This window comes from Tinamus guttatus, unplaced genomic scaffold, assembly GCF_059628265.1.
Source record: "Tinamus guttatus ecotype Peru unplaced genomic scaffold, ASM5962826v1 Tinamus_guttatus_pri_ptg000548l, whole genome shotgun sequence".
In the NCBI taxonomy this organism is placed as follows: domain Eukaryota; kingdom Metazoa; phylum Chordata; class Aves; order Tinamiformes; family Tinamidae; genus Tinamus; species Tinamus guttatus.
In genome coordinates this window covers 76,543-92,610 of record NW_028289082.1, presented here as the reverse complement: position 1 = coordinate 92,610, position 16,068 = coordinate 76,543, and the positions used below count along the sequence as shown (strand labels likewise).

Sequence of the window (16,068 nt, the reverse complement as noted above, 5' to 3'; positions counted from 1 at the left end):
CTGATTTGACTCTCTCTCCTCCTCATAAGAACAGGGATGAAATCCTCCATTCTGCCTCCATCCTGCAGTCAGGGATGGAAAGGTTTCTCTCCCCAAAATCCACGAGCAGAAATCTATATAAAGCCAAGAGCTGTATCTTTCTCTTGACCGTTAGAAAACATCTCCATCCCTACCCTTCACTTCCCTGTAATCCTGCTCTTCCTATTGTTCTGCTACCCCCAGAAATAATGCAAGTCCTTCTTTCCCAGGACATCCTGCCCTGCTCCTTCATGCCATCTCTTTCCCCAAGATCTTGTCCAAGTCTGCTTAGAGCTTATATGGTTGGATGAGGATACATCCTAAAGTTATTCTCTTCTCAAGGATCATGAGGTCTGTTCTTTCCTTCTCTCTTACAGCATCATGGAAGATGCTGTTCTCCTTTCTGCTACTGGTATTGGGGTCTGCACACTAACTGCATAGGGAACACCCATTTTGGACCAATGTGTCTGTTTCTATCCAGCTTCATGGTAATGATGGTGGTGACCACATGATATTTATAAATAGAATTGTCAAGAACGCCAAGAATTAAGACCATGTCCTTGATATAACTAACTTGGGCATAGGACCTTGGGCATAATAAATATCAATTTTGCCTCTGTTCTTCCCCGAGGAATCAGATTGAGCAATGATAACAGTCAGAAGGCCAATTAACCACAAAGTCTTTGCAAGCTATGAAGTAATTACAACTTATGTCATTTTTTCTCCTCCATTTTCTGCTTTATGACTAGAAGTCAACAGACAGGATATTGAACTATAACTTTTTTTATACTGCAAAAACAGATAATTTTCAAATATAAAAAGAAAGCAAAAGCTACCTCAGACATAATGGAATAAATTTAAGGGAAAATATTCCTAGGCATTTGCATATATATATACATATAAATATGTGTGTGTATACCTGATTCTGATCAGAAATGATGCATACTTAAGAATTTGTTATTAAACGAAGAAAAAAAAATATTTTATCAGTAGCTAAATTAAGAGGCCAGTAAGAAACTGAAATATTTCAGTTGGGTTTTGAGGCTAAATGAACTGTAGGCCATGATGCCACTTGCAGAAAGATTTTGGTTAATTAAAGCCATCATTACTTCACATGAAAAGTAGAAAAACCTTTGTCATTCAAAATACCAGAAATATCATATATTCTTACGATGTAATTCAGGAGTCATGCATTAAAATGATGAATAAACAAAAGTTTGCTGACTTAAGTGAGATGCAAGCTAAAATATGAACAAAAATAGTGGTGGTGTCTTTGCATACTTACTGTATATGATTATGTCAGCAAATAACTTCATGAAATGAAAGATCAGTAGGTAGAAGATCAGTAGATATTAGAGACTGTGTGGAGGCTCTTCACATCATCACCATATAGATTTAGAGGTTTAATTTGGATTAGATTTTTCCATTGGAAAAAAAATATATAAAACAACGAAGGCTGGGATGGATGCAGGAAAGGTCATCTGGCCTAGCTGTCCCCCCAAAGGAGACAATTTAAAAGTCAGACCAGGTTTCTCATGGCTTTGCCTAGTTGAATTCGAGTATATCCGTGGATGCAAATCCTACTTGCGTTTATTGTGGAATGAACAAATGAGAGTCTTGTGAAGGCCAGAAGTACAACAAGGTTAGCTGGAGTCATGGAGAACTGCTCAGTTGGAAGCTCTGCAACCCGAAGATACTGAGGCAGTTTCTGGCACTGAGCTTCCCTAGACTGCTACGTCTTCTGTTAGCTTGAGGGGCATACAAGGAACACAACCACTATACATCCCACCCTGTTTCTGGACATTTTATACTCTTTCCTCACCATGACAGGATGCAAGATCAATGGAGCTTTGTTTTAGCTTTGCATGTCCATTCTGTGCTATATTCTCTACCTATAGAACAGAAAATAAAGTAGCTGAGAATGCAAAGCATGCACACGGTTTGTATTGCAGTAGGTTTATGTTGCTCCTAACCAGAAGCAGCTCAAAAAATGTGCCAAGATGTTTGACACACACCAACAGTGGCCTAACGTATCTTACACAAACTGGAGTGTCACAAGAGGTATTGCATGAAGCACCTGGGATTTTCCAGAAGAAAAGTTGCAACAGGTCCAACAAGAAGCCTTGCATTTTTATTGGAAAAAAAAGAAATAATGTGATTCTGGTTGGATCAAAAGACACCAACACTTAGGTCACTTTTTGATTGGCTAAAATGTGCTCGCTGTCAAAAGAAAGCAGTTGCACTCCCCATACCAAATAGTTTATAAGAGAGGGTCTAGGTCTCACCATCAAAGCCCTCTGGAGGGAAGCGAACAAGAACAGGTCTTATTTTGGCTTTTGGGATCACCTAATACCTGGTAATGTCTCACTTCTTTTCAGTCTTTCTTTTAATGTGTGATGTTGTTTGTTTGCCTTTTTTTTTTTTTCCTTTATCCTCAGGAAACTCTCTCTACATTGCTGACCTGAATCCATAGGTTAGTAAATTGAATCTAAGTTGTCTAGAAATTACACAGGTTGAGTAAGTGGTTCATAAAAGTACCAACACCTAGAATATGGTAAAAATACTATATTTTACTAAGTCCTAGGAAAAAAAAAAACAACTTTTTCAGGTAAACTTAGAAAGCAAAGAGGTTTGTCATGTAGAGAAATTAATGGTGTCTTGCAGGAAATTAGAGGAAGTTTCATATTGAGTTTAAGAGCTTTATTACATTTTCAGAATGGAGTTAACTTTGTCTTCTTGTTTATCTTGATATTTTCAGAAGTATAAAAGATTGTATAAACTTCTAACCCTAATTTACAAGGATTTTAGCACTAATTTCATGGCTCTATGAGCCACCAAACACTTCACTGCAGAAATATAATATTTCATTACAATTGAAATTACTGCCTTGCAGAAAGAAAAACAAATGCAACAAAGTAGAAGATTCACTAAAGCCAAGATATACTGCATTAACTACTGCTCCTTTATCCATAAGTCCCCTTTTAGGCTACATTATCCCCTTTTGCTGACAGTAGTTGCATTAAACATTGACTTTTTCAGTGAGGCAATAAATGTTTACTTTTCAGATTTCATTTCCAAGATCAATTGTGAGATATTTGGTTGTATGCTTCCACTCAAGAACCGTTGCTTATATATGAAGACTGAAGATTTTGAGCAAGTTCATTTTAGCTGATATTTCTTGATAAACTTTAACATTCCAAAATGAGCATTTTTTCATTTCTTTTTCCTGAAGTTTATAACTTTGATCGTATAATGGTTTTTATATCTCATTTTTCTTAGCTTCGTTTTTTGTCACATAAAACACCTAACTAAAAATAATGCTCTCTATTATTTGTTGAAAGACTATTTGAAAAATGGAAGAGAGAAAAACTGAGCAATCAGACAATTAAGATAATTTGTTAATCGTATATCCGAAAAGCATGTCACCCCTGACATATATACATATCATATCATATCATATCTATATTTTATATACACACACACACACAAATATATATTTCCTTCACGAATGCTCTCATGGTAGTCATCATGCTTTGTGCGTAATAAGTAGTATATTTTGCTTAATATTATATTTACACAGCTCTGATACCAAGGACTATCACTCATATGCCTTTCTTGGTCCTCTTCCTTCCAGTGATACAGTTGATCTTCAGTGATGAGGATCCTTTACCTACTCTTTTCTTTTCTCTTCTTGGCCATCCAGATTTCTCCAGGTAAGGTGGAAAGAGAGCAAAGGGATTTTGAGGGGGAAGTTTCTGTGATCCTCAGGTTAAGCTCCCTGGAACATTTTACTTGCTAATGGTTTAAGGTAGTAGAAACTGAGCAGGGGTTAATAAAACAGTCAGCTCAGTGCTTCTGCTGTTCTTTTTTTTCCCCTGTGGAAATCCTTTCAAAGATGGAGACTGCTGAAAAAAAAAACATTCCACCCTGTTGATATTTTTCTATGGAGATCATGTACAACCTCGAGCATTAGCCTCCCAAGCTTGTGTCTGCTGGCCATGTGCTTTGGGTAGTAGCCTACTCAAAAGCAAATATGCGGGTAAAAATGAAGTCTGGCCATGCATTATTAAATAAAAACCGTAGATTAGAGCCTCTGAGGATATGACCCTTATTCTCAAAGCACACAGACTTTGAATCATGTTGTAAACAGCCTTTGCCTGTTGGCTGCATCATTCCCCACCTCTATTTCAAGGCCAGGCATTCTGTCTGCATGACCATAGAGCTTGGGTTTGACGTAATTACAACGATCTTTCAACAGCGTAGACACCTGTTGACCACCTAGACATTTATGAGTCTGATTTCTTTCCTGGGGAAAAAAAAATACTGTCGTTGGAGCACAAGAGTCCATGTAAAAATGAGTGTGCATGAGCATGATGCTTGGGATGTAGGGAAGGATAATTCTGTGAAAGTACCTCAATTACATATAGGGCAACCAAAGGATTCCACTTCTGCAAGATGGAGATCTACTTGGTGACATCCCATCAGAGTGACAATCCTTAGGGAGGTTGGTGGTGGAGCTAGTCCCTTGCCTTTTATTTGGACGAGTGAGAGAAAACCATGCTCTGAGCTATAGCCTTCTATGGTGCAGCTGCATAGCAAGTGATCATAAATATTGACAAATGATTCTGGTTGCAGGACTGTCTTCACCCCGGCGGGACATGTTTTTCTGTAGGAAAGGAACCTGTCATTGGGGATCATGTCCTGTCCACTTGGTTAAAGTTGGATCTTGCTTTGGGTTCCGCTCTTGCTGCAAGTGGTGAGTACAGGGTTCATCAAGATTCACCAGCAGCATGAGCAGGCAAATATATTCTGCTCAGGTCCTCATCCCCAAGCTGTAATTTAATGTTCGGACTGAGTATAAGAAAAAACTCTTATAGCGTGAGGATGGGCAAGCACTGGAGGAGGTTGTGAGCAGAGCTCTACAGCACTCTTCTTCCTGAGATGTGCCCCATGAAATGCCCTGGCAAGAAGGGCAAGGTATGAATGGACATATTAGCCCTGCGCTCAGTTCTGCTTGACCCCTTAATAGCGCCTCCAAAATATCTGGGTTTGGTATTTCCAGAGCTGAAGAGCTGGGTATATGGGGAACAGACCAGGGATTTAGTTACACTGCAGGGTGAGCACAAGCTTAAGTGCAATTGGTTGCATGCAGAAAGTGTAATTGAGTGTTGTAAAAAGTATCTTACAAAAGATAGCCTTGAATTTTAACTCAGGAGAGCATGTATTCATCCCAATATTGAGGGATACCGATTGAATTTCCTGCTCTGCCTGGAGCAGGATGAAAACATTGCTTCTGCTCACAGATAAGTGCTGTACAAAGACCCGGCCCAGGTGACTCCAGTCAGTTACTAGTCTGCTACAGATGACACTGGGTGTAAACTCAGCAGGAAAACATAAACGGACTGAAAGCAGGCAAGGAATGCAAATATGAAGATCTGATTTTTATTTCTTTGTGCAGGCCATGGGATGTAGAAAATCATCATTGACTGCCCACTCAAGAGCTTTGAAAATTGCTTCTAAATCTAGTAATTCTCTCTGAATCTCCTTGCTGCTAAAACCATGGGATATGGATACAACAAAGTCTCAAGCATCTGTCCTTTCATACAAAAAAAAAGCTTTATGAACATTGGCAAATCCAAGTGCATTAGATACTGCTTTTCTGCTTTTGAATAAATTGATGTTGCTTAGCATTCATATTGCTGAAACATGGATGTTTGTTGCAGGGTATGGGAGATAATGATTCTGCTTGGGTTTTTACATACAAAATCCGTGGAGTAAAAAACACTCACACTCACTCAAAAAAGCACTCTCAGTGAGAAGCAGTTTCAAGGTAATGAGTAGATACAGTCTCCACAACTCAGTTCAATAGAGTTTAGAATCACCAAAGAATCACAAATATGAAAAGTGCTAATTAATTAATTAGCTAAAGTGAGCAAAATCTTTCTAGGACATCATAATTACTCAGTAAATAAGAGGTTAAGTCCTCTACTTGAGCACATTGGAAATCACATAAAATCGAAAATAGGTATTAAAAAATAATCCCTGCTGCTGCACAGAAAAAAAATCTGCAAGTTATCTGCATTGTATTATGGCACAGACAAGCATCTCTAACCCTGCTGGGTAAAATAAGACAAGATCTTATTACTAAATACTAAATAACAATTAAAATACCAGTAAGGACAGCAAAGTTGATTGAGATTCAGTTAGCTTGTAAATAACTACTTGCAGAAGAAATACAGTAAATATTAGCTGAATTTTGTCAGACATTTCATGAAAAACACCAGTAGTATGGGCAGGTGATTCTCAGAGTCAGACCTGTCCTTCCACAACTCCTTTGAACAATAAAAATAAACACTACGTGGTTATTTGCTGTCACCCTGATCATGCCCTGATAATTTTACATTGAGCAGTTCCCCTCCCATGCGTGTAATACCCAGGAGAAGCTGCTCGGGAGCAGGGGACCTGACACAGGTCCCTGCTGAGACCTGCTCCAGGCACCTGGCTGCTTCCCCACTGCTCTGTAGACCCTGCAGGGCCACTGAGAGCTGGTCCAAGCAGCTCCTATTGCTGCTTTCCTGGGGCACAGCCACTCTGTGAGGCTCAGTGACCCGGTCTCACCTGGAAGCAGCACAGAAGCACAGCCAGGGAGGTGACCAGGTGCACTCCAGTTTAGCAAAAAGACAACTTTTTACAGCCCCCGTCTGTGTGGAGCAGAAAGGAAGACTCATGGGGAAAGGGCGCATGCTCTGGGGAAAGGGAGATCACCCCCATATGCACAGACAGCTCATGTACACACAAACAACCACAAGTCTGAGGACTCTTGGGGAACCATGGCTTGTCACGGCTCCCTGAGCAAGGCTGGGATGGTGTCCCCATCCCGCACAGCCTTGGACTCGTTGAAGCTCAGCTTTGTCTTCCATGGGGAATAGGAAGAGTTTCACACACTATAAACACCCTGGGCACTTTAGTCAAGCAGTAAATAGCAGAGAGGATCCTGCGGCTGTTCCACACTTGCCCTTCCTGCATCCCACAGTCCTCCCAGCAGCTGCCCAGACCCAAACCTGCAGGCCTTGCGCCGAGTCCCACCGACCTGGTGCTGAGCCCTTTTTCCTCCCATTCCCTGTTCACAGGCAGAGCCCAGGAGTACTAAAAAGCACTGTGTTTGTATATGTTCCCCCTGAATTTGAGGAAAAACTTTGCTATAAGCACCGGCACAAGTTGTCCAGAGAGGTTGTGGAATTTCCTTCTCCGGAGATCTTCCAAAGCCGCCTGGATGCCACCCTGTGCCACGTGCTCCGGGTGTCCCTGCTTGCGCAGGGAGATTGGGCTAGCTGATCTCCAGAGGTCTCTTTTAACCTCAACCATTCTGCGATATGTTATGAGAGCACTCAGTCCTTATTCCCTGTGTCACCCTCACAGAGAGGGAGAACCTCAGAGGAGCTGCTGAGGGTTCCAATATCACCAGAGAAGCAATTCTTTAAATATATACTCTGTTAAGAATATAGAGGATGTCTACTTTTGGGGAAATAGTATAATCCTATTATAAACCTCAAAGAGCTACTAAAAGCATCTGTGGATATTAGGTGAAGAACTGTTTTTTTATATCTGTTTAAAACTCTGACAGTGCACCTATTTTCTGCCAGGAATCTGGGGCACAAGACAGAGCTTCTTGGGGCAGAAGGCAGCTGAAAGTGCCTTGGAAAGGAGGGGAAAATTAAGAAGTGGCTGGGGGCAGAATAACAGCACAAAATATATTTGACTTTCAATAGTAAAATCAAAAGCAGTTTTTCTGAAACTGGAAATCAAGGTTTTCTGTATACAGAACTCATGGGATACTGAATGATCATAATGCTTGAGGAAGAAGATGAGAGCTTGGATTCTGGAGAAACGGTGACTGCCCTGGGGCACAAAGAGGCAGCAGCACAGGGATTTTCCATGCTCTCAGGCTTTGGCTGACTTGTAAAGGCTGATTCACTGTGGCCTTAGTGATTACTGAGCCACTTATCTACCCTCTTGCCCCTGCCTGAGGAAGTTCCACACTGCTTTATGGCACAGTATCTTGGGCTGTGAAGATGTAACAGAAAGCCTGGAGTGACCAGGTCTTGAGGATGACCACTCCTGAGGACCTTCTCTAGCTCCATGGAAAAAAACCTGAGGGAACCAGAGAGTGGCTTTGTCCCACCACACACAAACACCTGGGAAGCATTGCAAGACACAGAGCACCCCACCACACTGTCGAGAAAGAGCAACCCTGAGATGAGCCATTCTGGGCAACTTGAGGACCACAAAAACCTCACCCACCCTCCTGCCCCACCAACAACCATTTGCACCTTCCACCAACTGCAATACCAAACTACACGGCTTTATTGAAGCAGGGATAAGCAGATACTTTCCAGCTGACACAAGGCCCTCGGTGCGGTTGCTCCCACACACGTGTGCCCTTGCATCCCATCAGGAGCAGTGCATCACCTTCCATTTTCACACAACTTGGAGACTGCAGAAGCCAGAAAGGGTGAGGTCTTGAGGATCTCTTTGCAGGATTGAGAAGCAAGGGGCAAGTGCTGCTCAGACAATCCAGAGTCTCAACCCCACACGCTTTAGAAAGAAAGCAGACGGTAGTGTCACCAGCTTGTAAAGTCTTCCTCACATTCCCCTTTCTCCCAGCCACCTCTCCTAACTACCACACAACTCTAAGGAGACCTAACACTAAGTGGCCCAGAAGGAAGCTCCAGTGCTTACTGCAGATGACTCAGAGCTGTGTTTTGCTAAGCAGCTGCAGCCTCAGCTCCAAGGCTCAGCCTGCCCCCGCATGGCAAGGGCCTGTGCCTCACACCACCCCAGGGTGACCTGTCACTCTTGGCCACCATGGCCGAGCTTCTGCCAACGCTGTGCAGGTCTCATGGTGCACTGACGGGAGTGGGAAATTGCTGCCTGACTTTGGCTTCTTTCATCCCTACATGGGTCATCTGCAAGCACACATTGCCATTTCTTGTCCTGCCCTGGGCTCTTCCTCACAACAGGAAGGCACTTGAGATCTCCATGGAAGCCCTTAGCAGGCGCATGAGTTTATAGGCAAAAAGAGCAATTTCTGTCTCGGCATGGCAACATCGTTTTTGTTTCTAAAACTTACCTTTTGCAGCAAAAGAAAAATCTTGAGCATTTCCCTTTGACAATGTAAGGGAATTTGCAATTTAGAAATCCACAAAAGCCTTTTATGCGAAGACACTCCTTCTCATTTTTTGGTGCAGAAGAGGATCCTGCAAATCAAAACAATTGAAAGTGATTCACAATAGGATTTTTGTAAAGAATCAGTATATTGCAGAGGAATCAACAGTGCCCTGTCATGTTAGCCTCTCACTCAGTCTCAGCATTAAACCCAGAGTCTCCACCTCTTCAGAAGAAAGTTGCCATGTCAGTGTGTGTGAGATCAGAGGCAGACGGTGAAGAAGAGCAGTGGGAGATCATGGGGGTTCATTTTGCCCTTTTCTGCCTTCTTCACATCTTACCTGCAGTGCCCTGGAGCAAGAGGAGCAAGAAAGGGAAGAGAAGGTAGAGGATCCGCATGGCTGATGGCCGGCCCCGTGCTCCACGTGGCTGCAAAGGGAGACACCAAGGCAACAAGGATATGAAGGACCCCATGAGGAGACAGTAATGATGATTAGAGGATTACAGCTTCATGAACATCCTGGCAACAGTTATTTGGACAATATACAGGCCTTTTTTTGGTTTTTGGTTTCATTGTCTTTCTCACAGATCTTCCTTATGCTTTCTCCAAAACGCAGAGTGGAGAACTCATGCCTGGCTATTGCAATTTCAAACTAAGCAACATCCAAAGAAATTTCAAAAATGCAGGCAGGCACTTCCATTGGAAGCTTCACTCCCTCACGCCTTATGTGTGATATGTTGTCTTCTGAGGAGAATTAAGTATGTTTCCAAGTAGATACAATCAAGGGATAGAAACCTGTAGTTTCAATGTAATTCCAACACAGCTACCTGATTTGGGGCTATTGCTAGAGCATTTGCTCTCTCCCCCTGCCTCGCCTTCCCCAAAGGCCAAAGCAGCAAAGGATTGCATAGCAGAAGACCCTTGTGCCAACACTGAAGACAATGCCTAGAGTAGAACTAGGGGCAAGAAACGAGCAAAGCTTTTACTCCCAGCTGGCCTCTCTCTGTGCTCAGGTGCGTCCACCATCTGCCATGTAAAGGACATGCTTGTTGTGCCCAGGCAGATGGGACTTGAAGAGGGAGGCAGAATGGGCGGACAACCTGGAAGAGACCCCACAGGTACGTACCAGATCAGGAGTGATCTTAGCTCAGAGTGTGTTTCCCAAGATGGAAACAGTCAGTCCCAATCCGACGGTGTGTCGCTTGTGTCTGAAAACCCTTCAGCTCAGGGAGCTCTGCTTTGCCCACAACACCTTGGTTTTATACTCCTCCAGACGGGTGGGATGCGAATTCCCGGGGCCGCGTCTTCCTTCTGGCCAATGAGAAAGTGACCCATGTCCATGAGCCAAGGGGCTGGTGGGCTGGTCCCTTTTCCCTCCCTCCTGCAGTGGGAGCGGGCGAGGTGCCTCCTCAGACCTGTTGCAATCTCCACTGCTCTCCTCATGCAACACGTCTTGTGACACCCCACTGTGGTGGCACCGCAGGTGCACCCACTATGGCAGTTTTATTCAAACTGTTTGCAATGCACCAAAGTGTTGGCTGGTGCAATCACTAGGAGTGACCAAATCCCTTCCCTCCCTACCTCCACCTCCTAAAAAAAGCCTTTTTTTATTCTCCAGTGAGATTACATAGTGAAGGAATATGTGATGTGAAGATAACGTGCAAAATACTGTGCACTTTCCTACTCCTTAACATTGCAAGAACAACTACATCTGCCACAAGAACTCTATTCACCTGACATGCCATGGATATCAAGCATGACTCTATCTGACTAGTGGCTATTCAAAGAAAGAGAGGGACATGAGGAAAGGATGAGAAATGCAGCCTGCCTGATTCAGCTGAATAAGCTGCTCTTAAACAAATATGAATAATTATAGCATGGTTATAGGAACAAGTCCATAGAAACATGTTTCTTTCCCTTCATGACATTAAGACAAGTGGCAGTTCTTGCAGGGCAGGAAGGGCCTGTGCTGCGTGCCTGACTGGCAATGGCCTCTCGAGGATTTGGGGGGCCCACTTGTGGTCCCCTTGTTTCCCAGTTCCCTGCAGGGGATTTGCGCTGTGGAAATGGACAATTGCACCTGTCTGCCATGCACATCTCATGGGTGTCAAATGTCGTAACATTTTGACACTTATGGAAAAGGAAAAAGAAAATTTCCATTTAATCAGGAGGAGTAGATAGGGTCTGATTTGGAAAAATGGCATGCACTTTTGCTGGTCTTGAAGTGGAATTTTCCATTCTCCTTTGTGGTACAGAAGCAGTTTGTGAAGAGTTTCTAATGATCAGGAATTGTGTTGTGTATGTCCCAAAGTTGCTTCTGTAACCCGCAGCGCTAAATGTCTCTTCTGCAAGGTAGAATGAAACAAGGCTTAGGTCTTGAAGGCCCTTGAATTCCTCTCAGGGGTGTCAGGAATATGAAAATGATGCCTTGGATTCTCCGACAAGAAAAAAAAACAAGAGGAAACAAATGCTTTGGGGCTGGATGTTTTGGTGAATGGGAGGGTAAAGCCAGCAATCTGTCAATATGCAAATTGGTCTTTAATGTGTTAAGGGAACTGAGAGCTGAAGCTGCACCACAGAGTCACTCAGGAGCTTCTTTGCCTGTCAGGTGCCTAGCTATCTTAGCACAAATGCAAATTGCCTTGTAATGTTCAAGGCAGAGAAGGGGTACAATCTGCAGGATGTGCCTGTACCTTCATCTTCAGGGGTAGCCCAAAGGAGAGGAGGAGGACAGCATCTTATCAGGTGATACAACTGGTTCCTGATCTTCTCTATGATAGGCAAAAATGTTTTATCCATGCCAGACGGTTCATCCCAAGCCATCGTCACCAGTTTGCCTGCTGTGCCACCGCTATGGGCGGTCATAGGACATGTTGCATGAGGAGAGCAGTGGAGATTGCAAGAGGTCCAAGGAAGGACCTCATCTGCTTCTACTGCAGGAGGGAGGGATAAGGGACCAGCCCTGTGGCTCATGGACATGGGTCACTTTTTCATTGACCAGGGGAAGATGTAGCCCCAGCAATAAGCACATATCTCACCCCACATTTTATACTGGTTATAAAACCAGGGTGGTTTATACTGGTGAGCAGCTTGGGTGTCAAGGAGCCTCCCCTAGCGAAGCCGGGCAGTGGTGGGGCTGTGGATTGAGGAGAGACACAACTGTCTTTATGGTTCACAGCAGGAAGGGCTGCAGTAGGTGCCTGCCCAAGGAGGACAAACATCTCACCGCACAAACCACACGCTGCTGATGACCGAGGATCCAATGTCCATGCCCAAAATGAGCATGACACAGCTCCCCGTCCTGGGAATCAACAGAGTGGCTTTGTCCCACCACATGCAAACACCTGGGAAGCATTGCAAGACATAGCGCACCCCACCACACTGTCAAGAAAGAGCAACCCTGAGATGAGCCATTCTGGGCAACTTGAGGACCACAAAAACCTCACCCACCCTCCTGCCCCACCAGCAACCATCTGCACCTTCCACCAACTGCAATACTAAACTACACAGCTTTATTGAAGCAGGGATAAGCAGATACTTTTCAGCTGACACAAGGCCCTCGGTGCGGTTGCTCCCACACACAAGTGTCCTTGCATCCCATCAGGGGCAGCGCTTCACCTTCCATTTTCACACAACTTGGAGACTGCAGAAGCTGGAAAGGGTGAGGTCTTGAGGATCTCTTTGCAGGATTGAGAAGCAAGGGGCACGTGCTGCTCAGATGATCCAGAATCTCAACCCCACGCGCTTTAGAAAGAAAGCAGACAGTAGTGTCACCAGCTTGTACAGCCTTCCTCACATTCCCCTTTCTCCCAGCCACCTCTCCTAACTACCACACCGCTGCAAGGGGACCTAACACTAAGTGGCCCAGAAGGAAGTTCCAGTGCTTATTGCAGATGACTCAGAGCTGTGTTTTGCTAAGCAGCTGCAGCCTCAGCTCCAAGGCTCAGCCTGGCCCCAGCACGGCAAGGGCCTGTGCCTCACACCACCCCAGGGTGACCTGTCACTCTTGGCCACCATGGCCGAGCTTCTGCCAACGCTGTGCAGGTCTCATGGTGCACTGACGGGAGTGGGAAATTGCTGCCTGACTTTGGCCTCTTTCATCCCTACACGGGTCATCTGCAAGCACACATTGCCATTTCTCGTGCTGTCCTGGGCTCTTCCTCACAACAGGAAGGCACTTGAGATCTCCATGGAAGCCCTTAGCAGGCGCATGAGTTTATCGACAAAAAGAGCAATTTCTGTCTCGGCATGGCAACATCGTTTTTGTTTCTAAAACTTACTTTTTGCAGCAAAAGAAAAATCTTGAGCATTTTCCTTTGATAACAAAAGGGAATTTGCAATTTAGAAATCCACAATAGCCGTTTGTGCGAAGACATTCCTTCTTATTTTGTGGTGCAGAAGAGGATCCTGCAAATCAAAATGATTGAAAGTGATCCAGAATGGGATTTTTGTAAAGAATCAGTATATTGCAGAGGAATCAACAGTGCCCTGTCATGTTAGCCTCCCACTCAGACTCAGCATCAAACCCACAGTCTCCACCTCTTCAGAAAAAAGTTGCCATGTCAGTGTGTGTGAGAACAGAGGCAGACGGTGAAGAAGAGCAGTGGGAGATCATGGGGGTTCATTTTGCCCTTTTCTGCCTTCTTCACATCTTACCTGCAGTGCCCTGGAGCAAGAGGAGCAAGAAAGGGAAGAGAAGGTAGAGGATCCGCATGGCTGATGGCCGGCCCCGTGCTCCACGTGGCTGCAAAGGGAGACACCAAGGCAACAAGGATATGAAGGACCCCATGAGGAGACAGTAATGATGATTAGAGGATTACAGCTTCATGAACATCCTGGCAACAGTTATTTGGACAATATACAGGCCTTTTTTGGTTTTTGGTTTCATTGTCTTTCTCACAGATCTTCCTTATGCTTTCTCCAAAATGCAGAGTGGAGAACTCATGCCTGGCTATTGCAATTTCAGACTAAGCAACATCCAAAGAAATTTCAAAAATGCAGGCAGGCACTTCCATTGGAAGCTTCACTCCCTCACGCCTTATGTGTGATATTTTTTCTTCTGAGGAGTATTAAGTATGTTTCCAAATAGATACAATCAAGGGATAGAAACCTGTAGTTTCAATGTAATTCCAACACAGCTACCTGATTTGGGGCTATTGCTAGAGCATTTGCTTTCTCCCCCTGCCTCGCCTTCCCCAAAGGCCAAAGCAGCAAAGGATTGCATAGCAGAAGACCCTTGTGCCAACACTGAAGACAATGCCTAGAGTAGAACTAGGGGCAAGAAATGAGCAAAGCTTTTACTCCCACCAGGCCTCTCTCTGTGCTCAGGTGCGTCCACCATCTGTCATGTAAAGGACATGCTTGTTGTGCCCAGGCAGATGGGACTTGAAGAGGGAGGCAGAATGGGCGGACAACCTGGAAGAGACCCCACAGGTACGTACCAGATCAGGAGTGATCTTAGCTCAGAGTGTGTTTCCCAAGACGGTAACAGTCAGTCCCAATCCCACGGTGTGTCGCTTGTGTCTGAAAACCCTTCAGCTCAGGGAGCTCTGCTTTGCCCACAACACCTTGGTTTTATACTCCTCCAGACGGGTGGGATGCGAATTCCCGGGGCCGCGTCTTCCTTCTGGCCAATGAGAAAGTGACCCATGTCCATGAGCCAAGGGGCTGGTGGGCTGGTCCCTTTTCCCTCCCTCCTGCAGTGGGAGCGGGCGAGGTGCCTCCTCAGACCTGTTGCAATCTCCACTGCTCTCCTCATGCAACACGTCTTGTGACACCCCACTGTGGTGGCACCACAGGTGCACCCACTATGGCAGTTTTATTCAAACTGTTTGCAATGCACCAAAATGTTGGCTGGTGCAATCACTAGGAGTGACCAAATCCCTCCCCTCCCTACCTCCACCTCCTAAAAAAAGCCTTTTTTTATTCTCCAGTGAGATTACATAGTGAAGGAATATGTGATGTGAAAATAATGTGCCAAATACTGTGCACTTGCTTACTTCTTAACGTTGCAAGAACAACTACATCTGCCACAAGAACTCTATTCACCTGACATGCCATGGATATCAAGCATGACTCTATCTGCCTTGTGGCTATTCAAAGAAAGAGAGGGACATGAGGAGAGGAAGAGAAAAGCAGCCTGCCTGATTCAGCTGAATAAGCTGCTCTTAAACAAATATGAATAATTATAGCATGGTTATAGGAATAACTCCACAGACACATGTTTCTTTCCCTTCAGGACATTAAGACAAGTGGCAGTTCTTACAGGGCAGGAAGGGCCTGTGCTGCGTGCCTGACTGGCAATGGCCTCTCGAGTATTTGGGGGGCCCACTTGTGGTCCCCTTGTTTGCCAGTGGTTCCCTGCAGGGGATTTGGGCAGTGGAAATGGACAATTGAACCTGTCTGCCATGCACATCTCATAGGTGTCAAACGTCATAACATTCTGACGCTTATGGAAAACGGAAAAGAGAATTTCCATTTAATCAGGAGGAGTAGAGAGCATCTAATTTGGAAAAATGACATGCACTTTTGGTGGTCTTGAAGTGGAGTTTTCCATTCTGCTTTGTGGTACAGAAGCAGTTTATGAAGAGTTTCTAATGATCAGGAATTGTGTTGTGTATGTCCCAAAGTTGCTTCTGTAAACCGCAGTGCTAAATGTCTCTTCTGCAAGGTAGAATGACACAAGACTTAGGGCTTGAAGGCCCTTGAATTCCTCTCAGAGGTGTCAGGAATATGAAAATGATGCCTTGGATTCTCCGACAAGAAAAAAAAAAAGAGGAGAAAAATGCTTTGGGGCTGGGTATGTGGGTGAATGAGAGGGTAAAGCCAGCAATCTGTCAACGTGCAAATTGGTCTTTAATGTGTTAAGAGAACTGAGAGCTGAA

The 16,068-nt window shown here is 44.5% G+C and overlaps 2 protein-coding genes across 5 annotated transcripts; one reads left to right on the top strand and one right to left on the bottom strand.

The window, feature by feature from the left end:
• Window positions 1-3,603: 3,603 nt before the first annotated feature.
• On the top strand, window positions 3,604-5,712 carry LOC104567381 (antimicrobial peptide THP2). The gene is made up of 3 exons (XM_010214193.2): window positions 3,604-3,731; window positions 4,654-4,774; window positions 5,477-5,712. Exons 1-3 carry the CDS (start codon window positions 3,674-3,676, stop codon window positions 5,502-5,504), a joined length of 207 nt encoding a protein of 68 aa, XP_010212495.2. The 5' UTR covers window positions 3,604-3,673; the 3' UTR covers window positions 5,505-5,712.
• Window positions 5,713-8,359: 2,647 nt separating this feature from the next.
• LOC148592575 (ostricacin-2-like) lies at window positions 8,360-14,685 on the bottom strand. 4 transcript variants are annotated; one of them, XM_088534358.1, is made up of 4 exons: window positions 14,626-14,685; window positions 13,841-13,928; window positions 13,465-13,591; window positions 8,360-8,613 (listed from the first exon to the last, which is right to left on the bottom strand). In XM_088534358.1, the coding sequence occupies exons 2-4, from the start codon at window positions 13,896-13,898 to the stop codon at window positions 8,601-8,603; spliced, it is 198 nt and encodes a 65-aa protein (XP_088390484.1). In that variant the 5' UTR covers window positions 13,899-13,928; window positions 14,626-14,685; the 3' UTR covers window positions 8,360-8,600. The 4 variants fall into 4 exon arrangements, 3 of the variants coding, with proteins under 3 accessions (XP_088390484.1, XP_088390485.1, XP_088390486.1); XM_088534359.1 differs by lacking the exon at window positions 8,360-8,613 and adding an exon at window positions 12,675-12,928; XM_088534360.1 differs by lacking the exon at window positions 8,360-8,613 and having other exon boundaries at window positions 13,461-13,591.
• Window positions 14,686-16,068: the final 1,383 nt, after the last annotated feature.

Excerpts from the sequence above, each read along its gene's own strand:
- LOC104567381 (XM_010214193.2), top strand. The coding sequence starts at position 3,674 with ATGAGGATCCTTTACCTACTCTTTTCTTTTCTCTTCTTGGCCATCCAG. Across the intron at positions 3,732-4,653 it reads GGCCATCCAGATTTCTCCAG|GACTGTCTTCACCCCGGCGG; the intron begins GTAAGGTGGAAA and ends TTCTGGTTGCAG. Across the intron at positions 4,775-5,476 it reads TTCCGCTCTTGCTGCAAGTG|GCCATGGGATGTAGAAAATC; the intron begins GTGAGTACAGGG and ends TTCTTTGTGCAG.
- LOC148592575 (XM_088534358.1), bottom strand. The coding sequence starts at position 13,898 with ATGCGGATCCTCTACCTTCTCTTCCCTTTCTTGCTCCTCTTGCTCCAG. Across the intron at positions 13,592-13,840 it reads CTTGCTCCAGGGCACTGCAG|GATCCTCTTCTGCACCACAA; the intron begins GTAAGATGTGAA and ends TTTGATTTGCAG.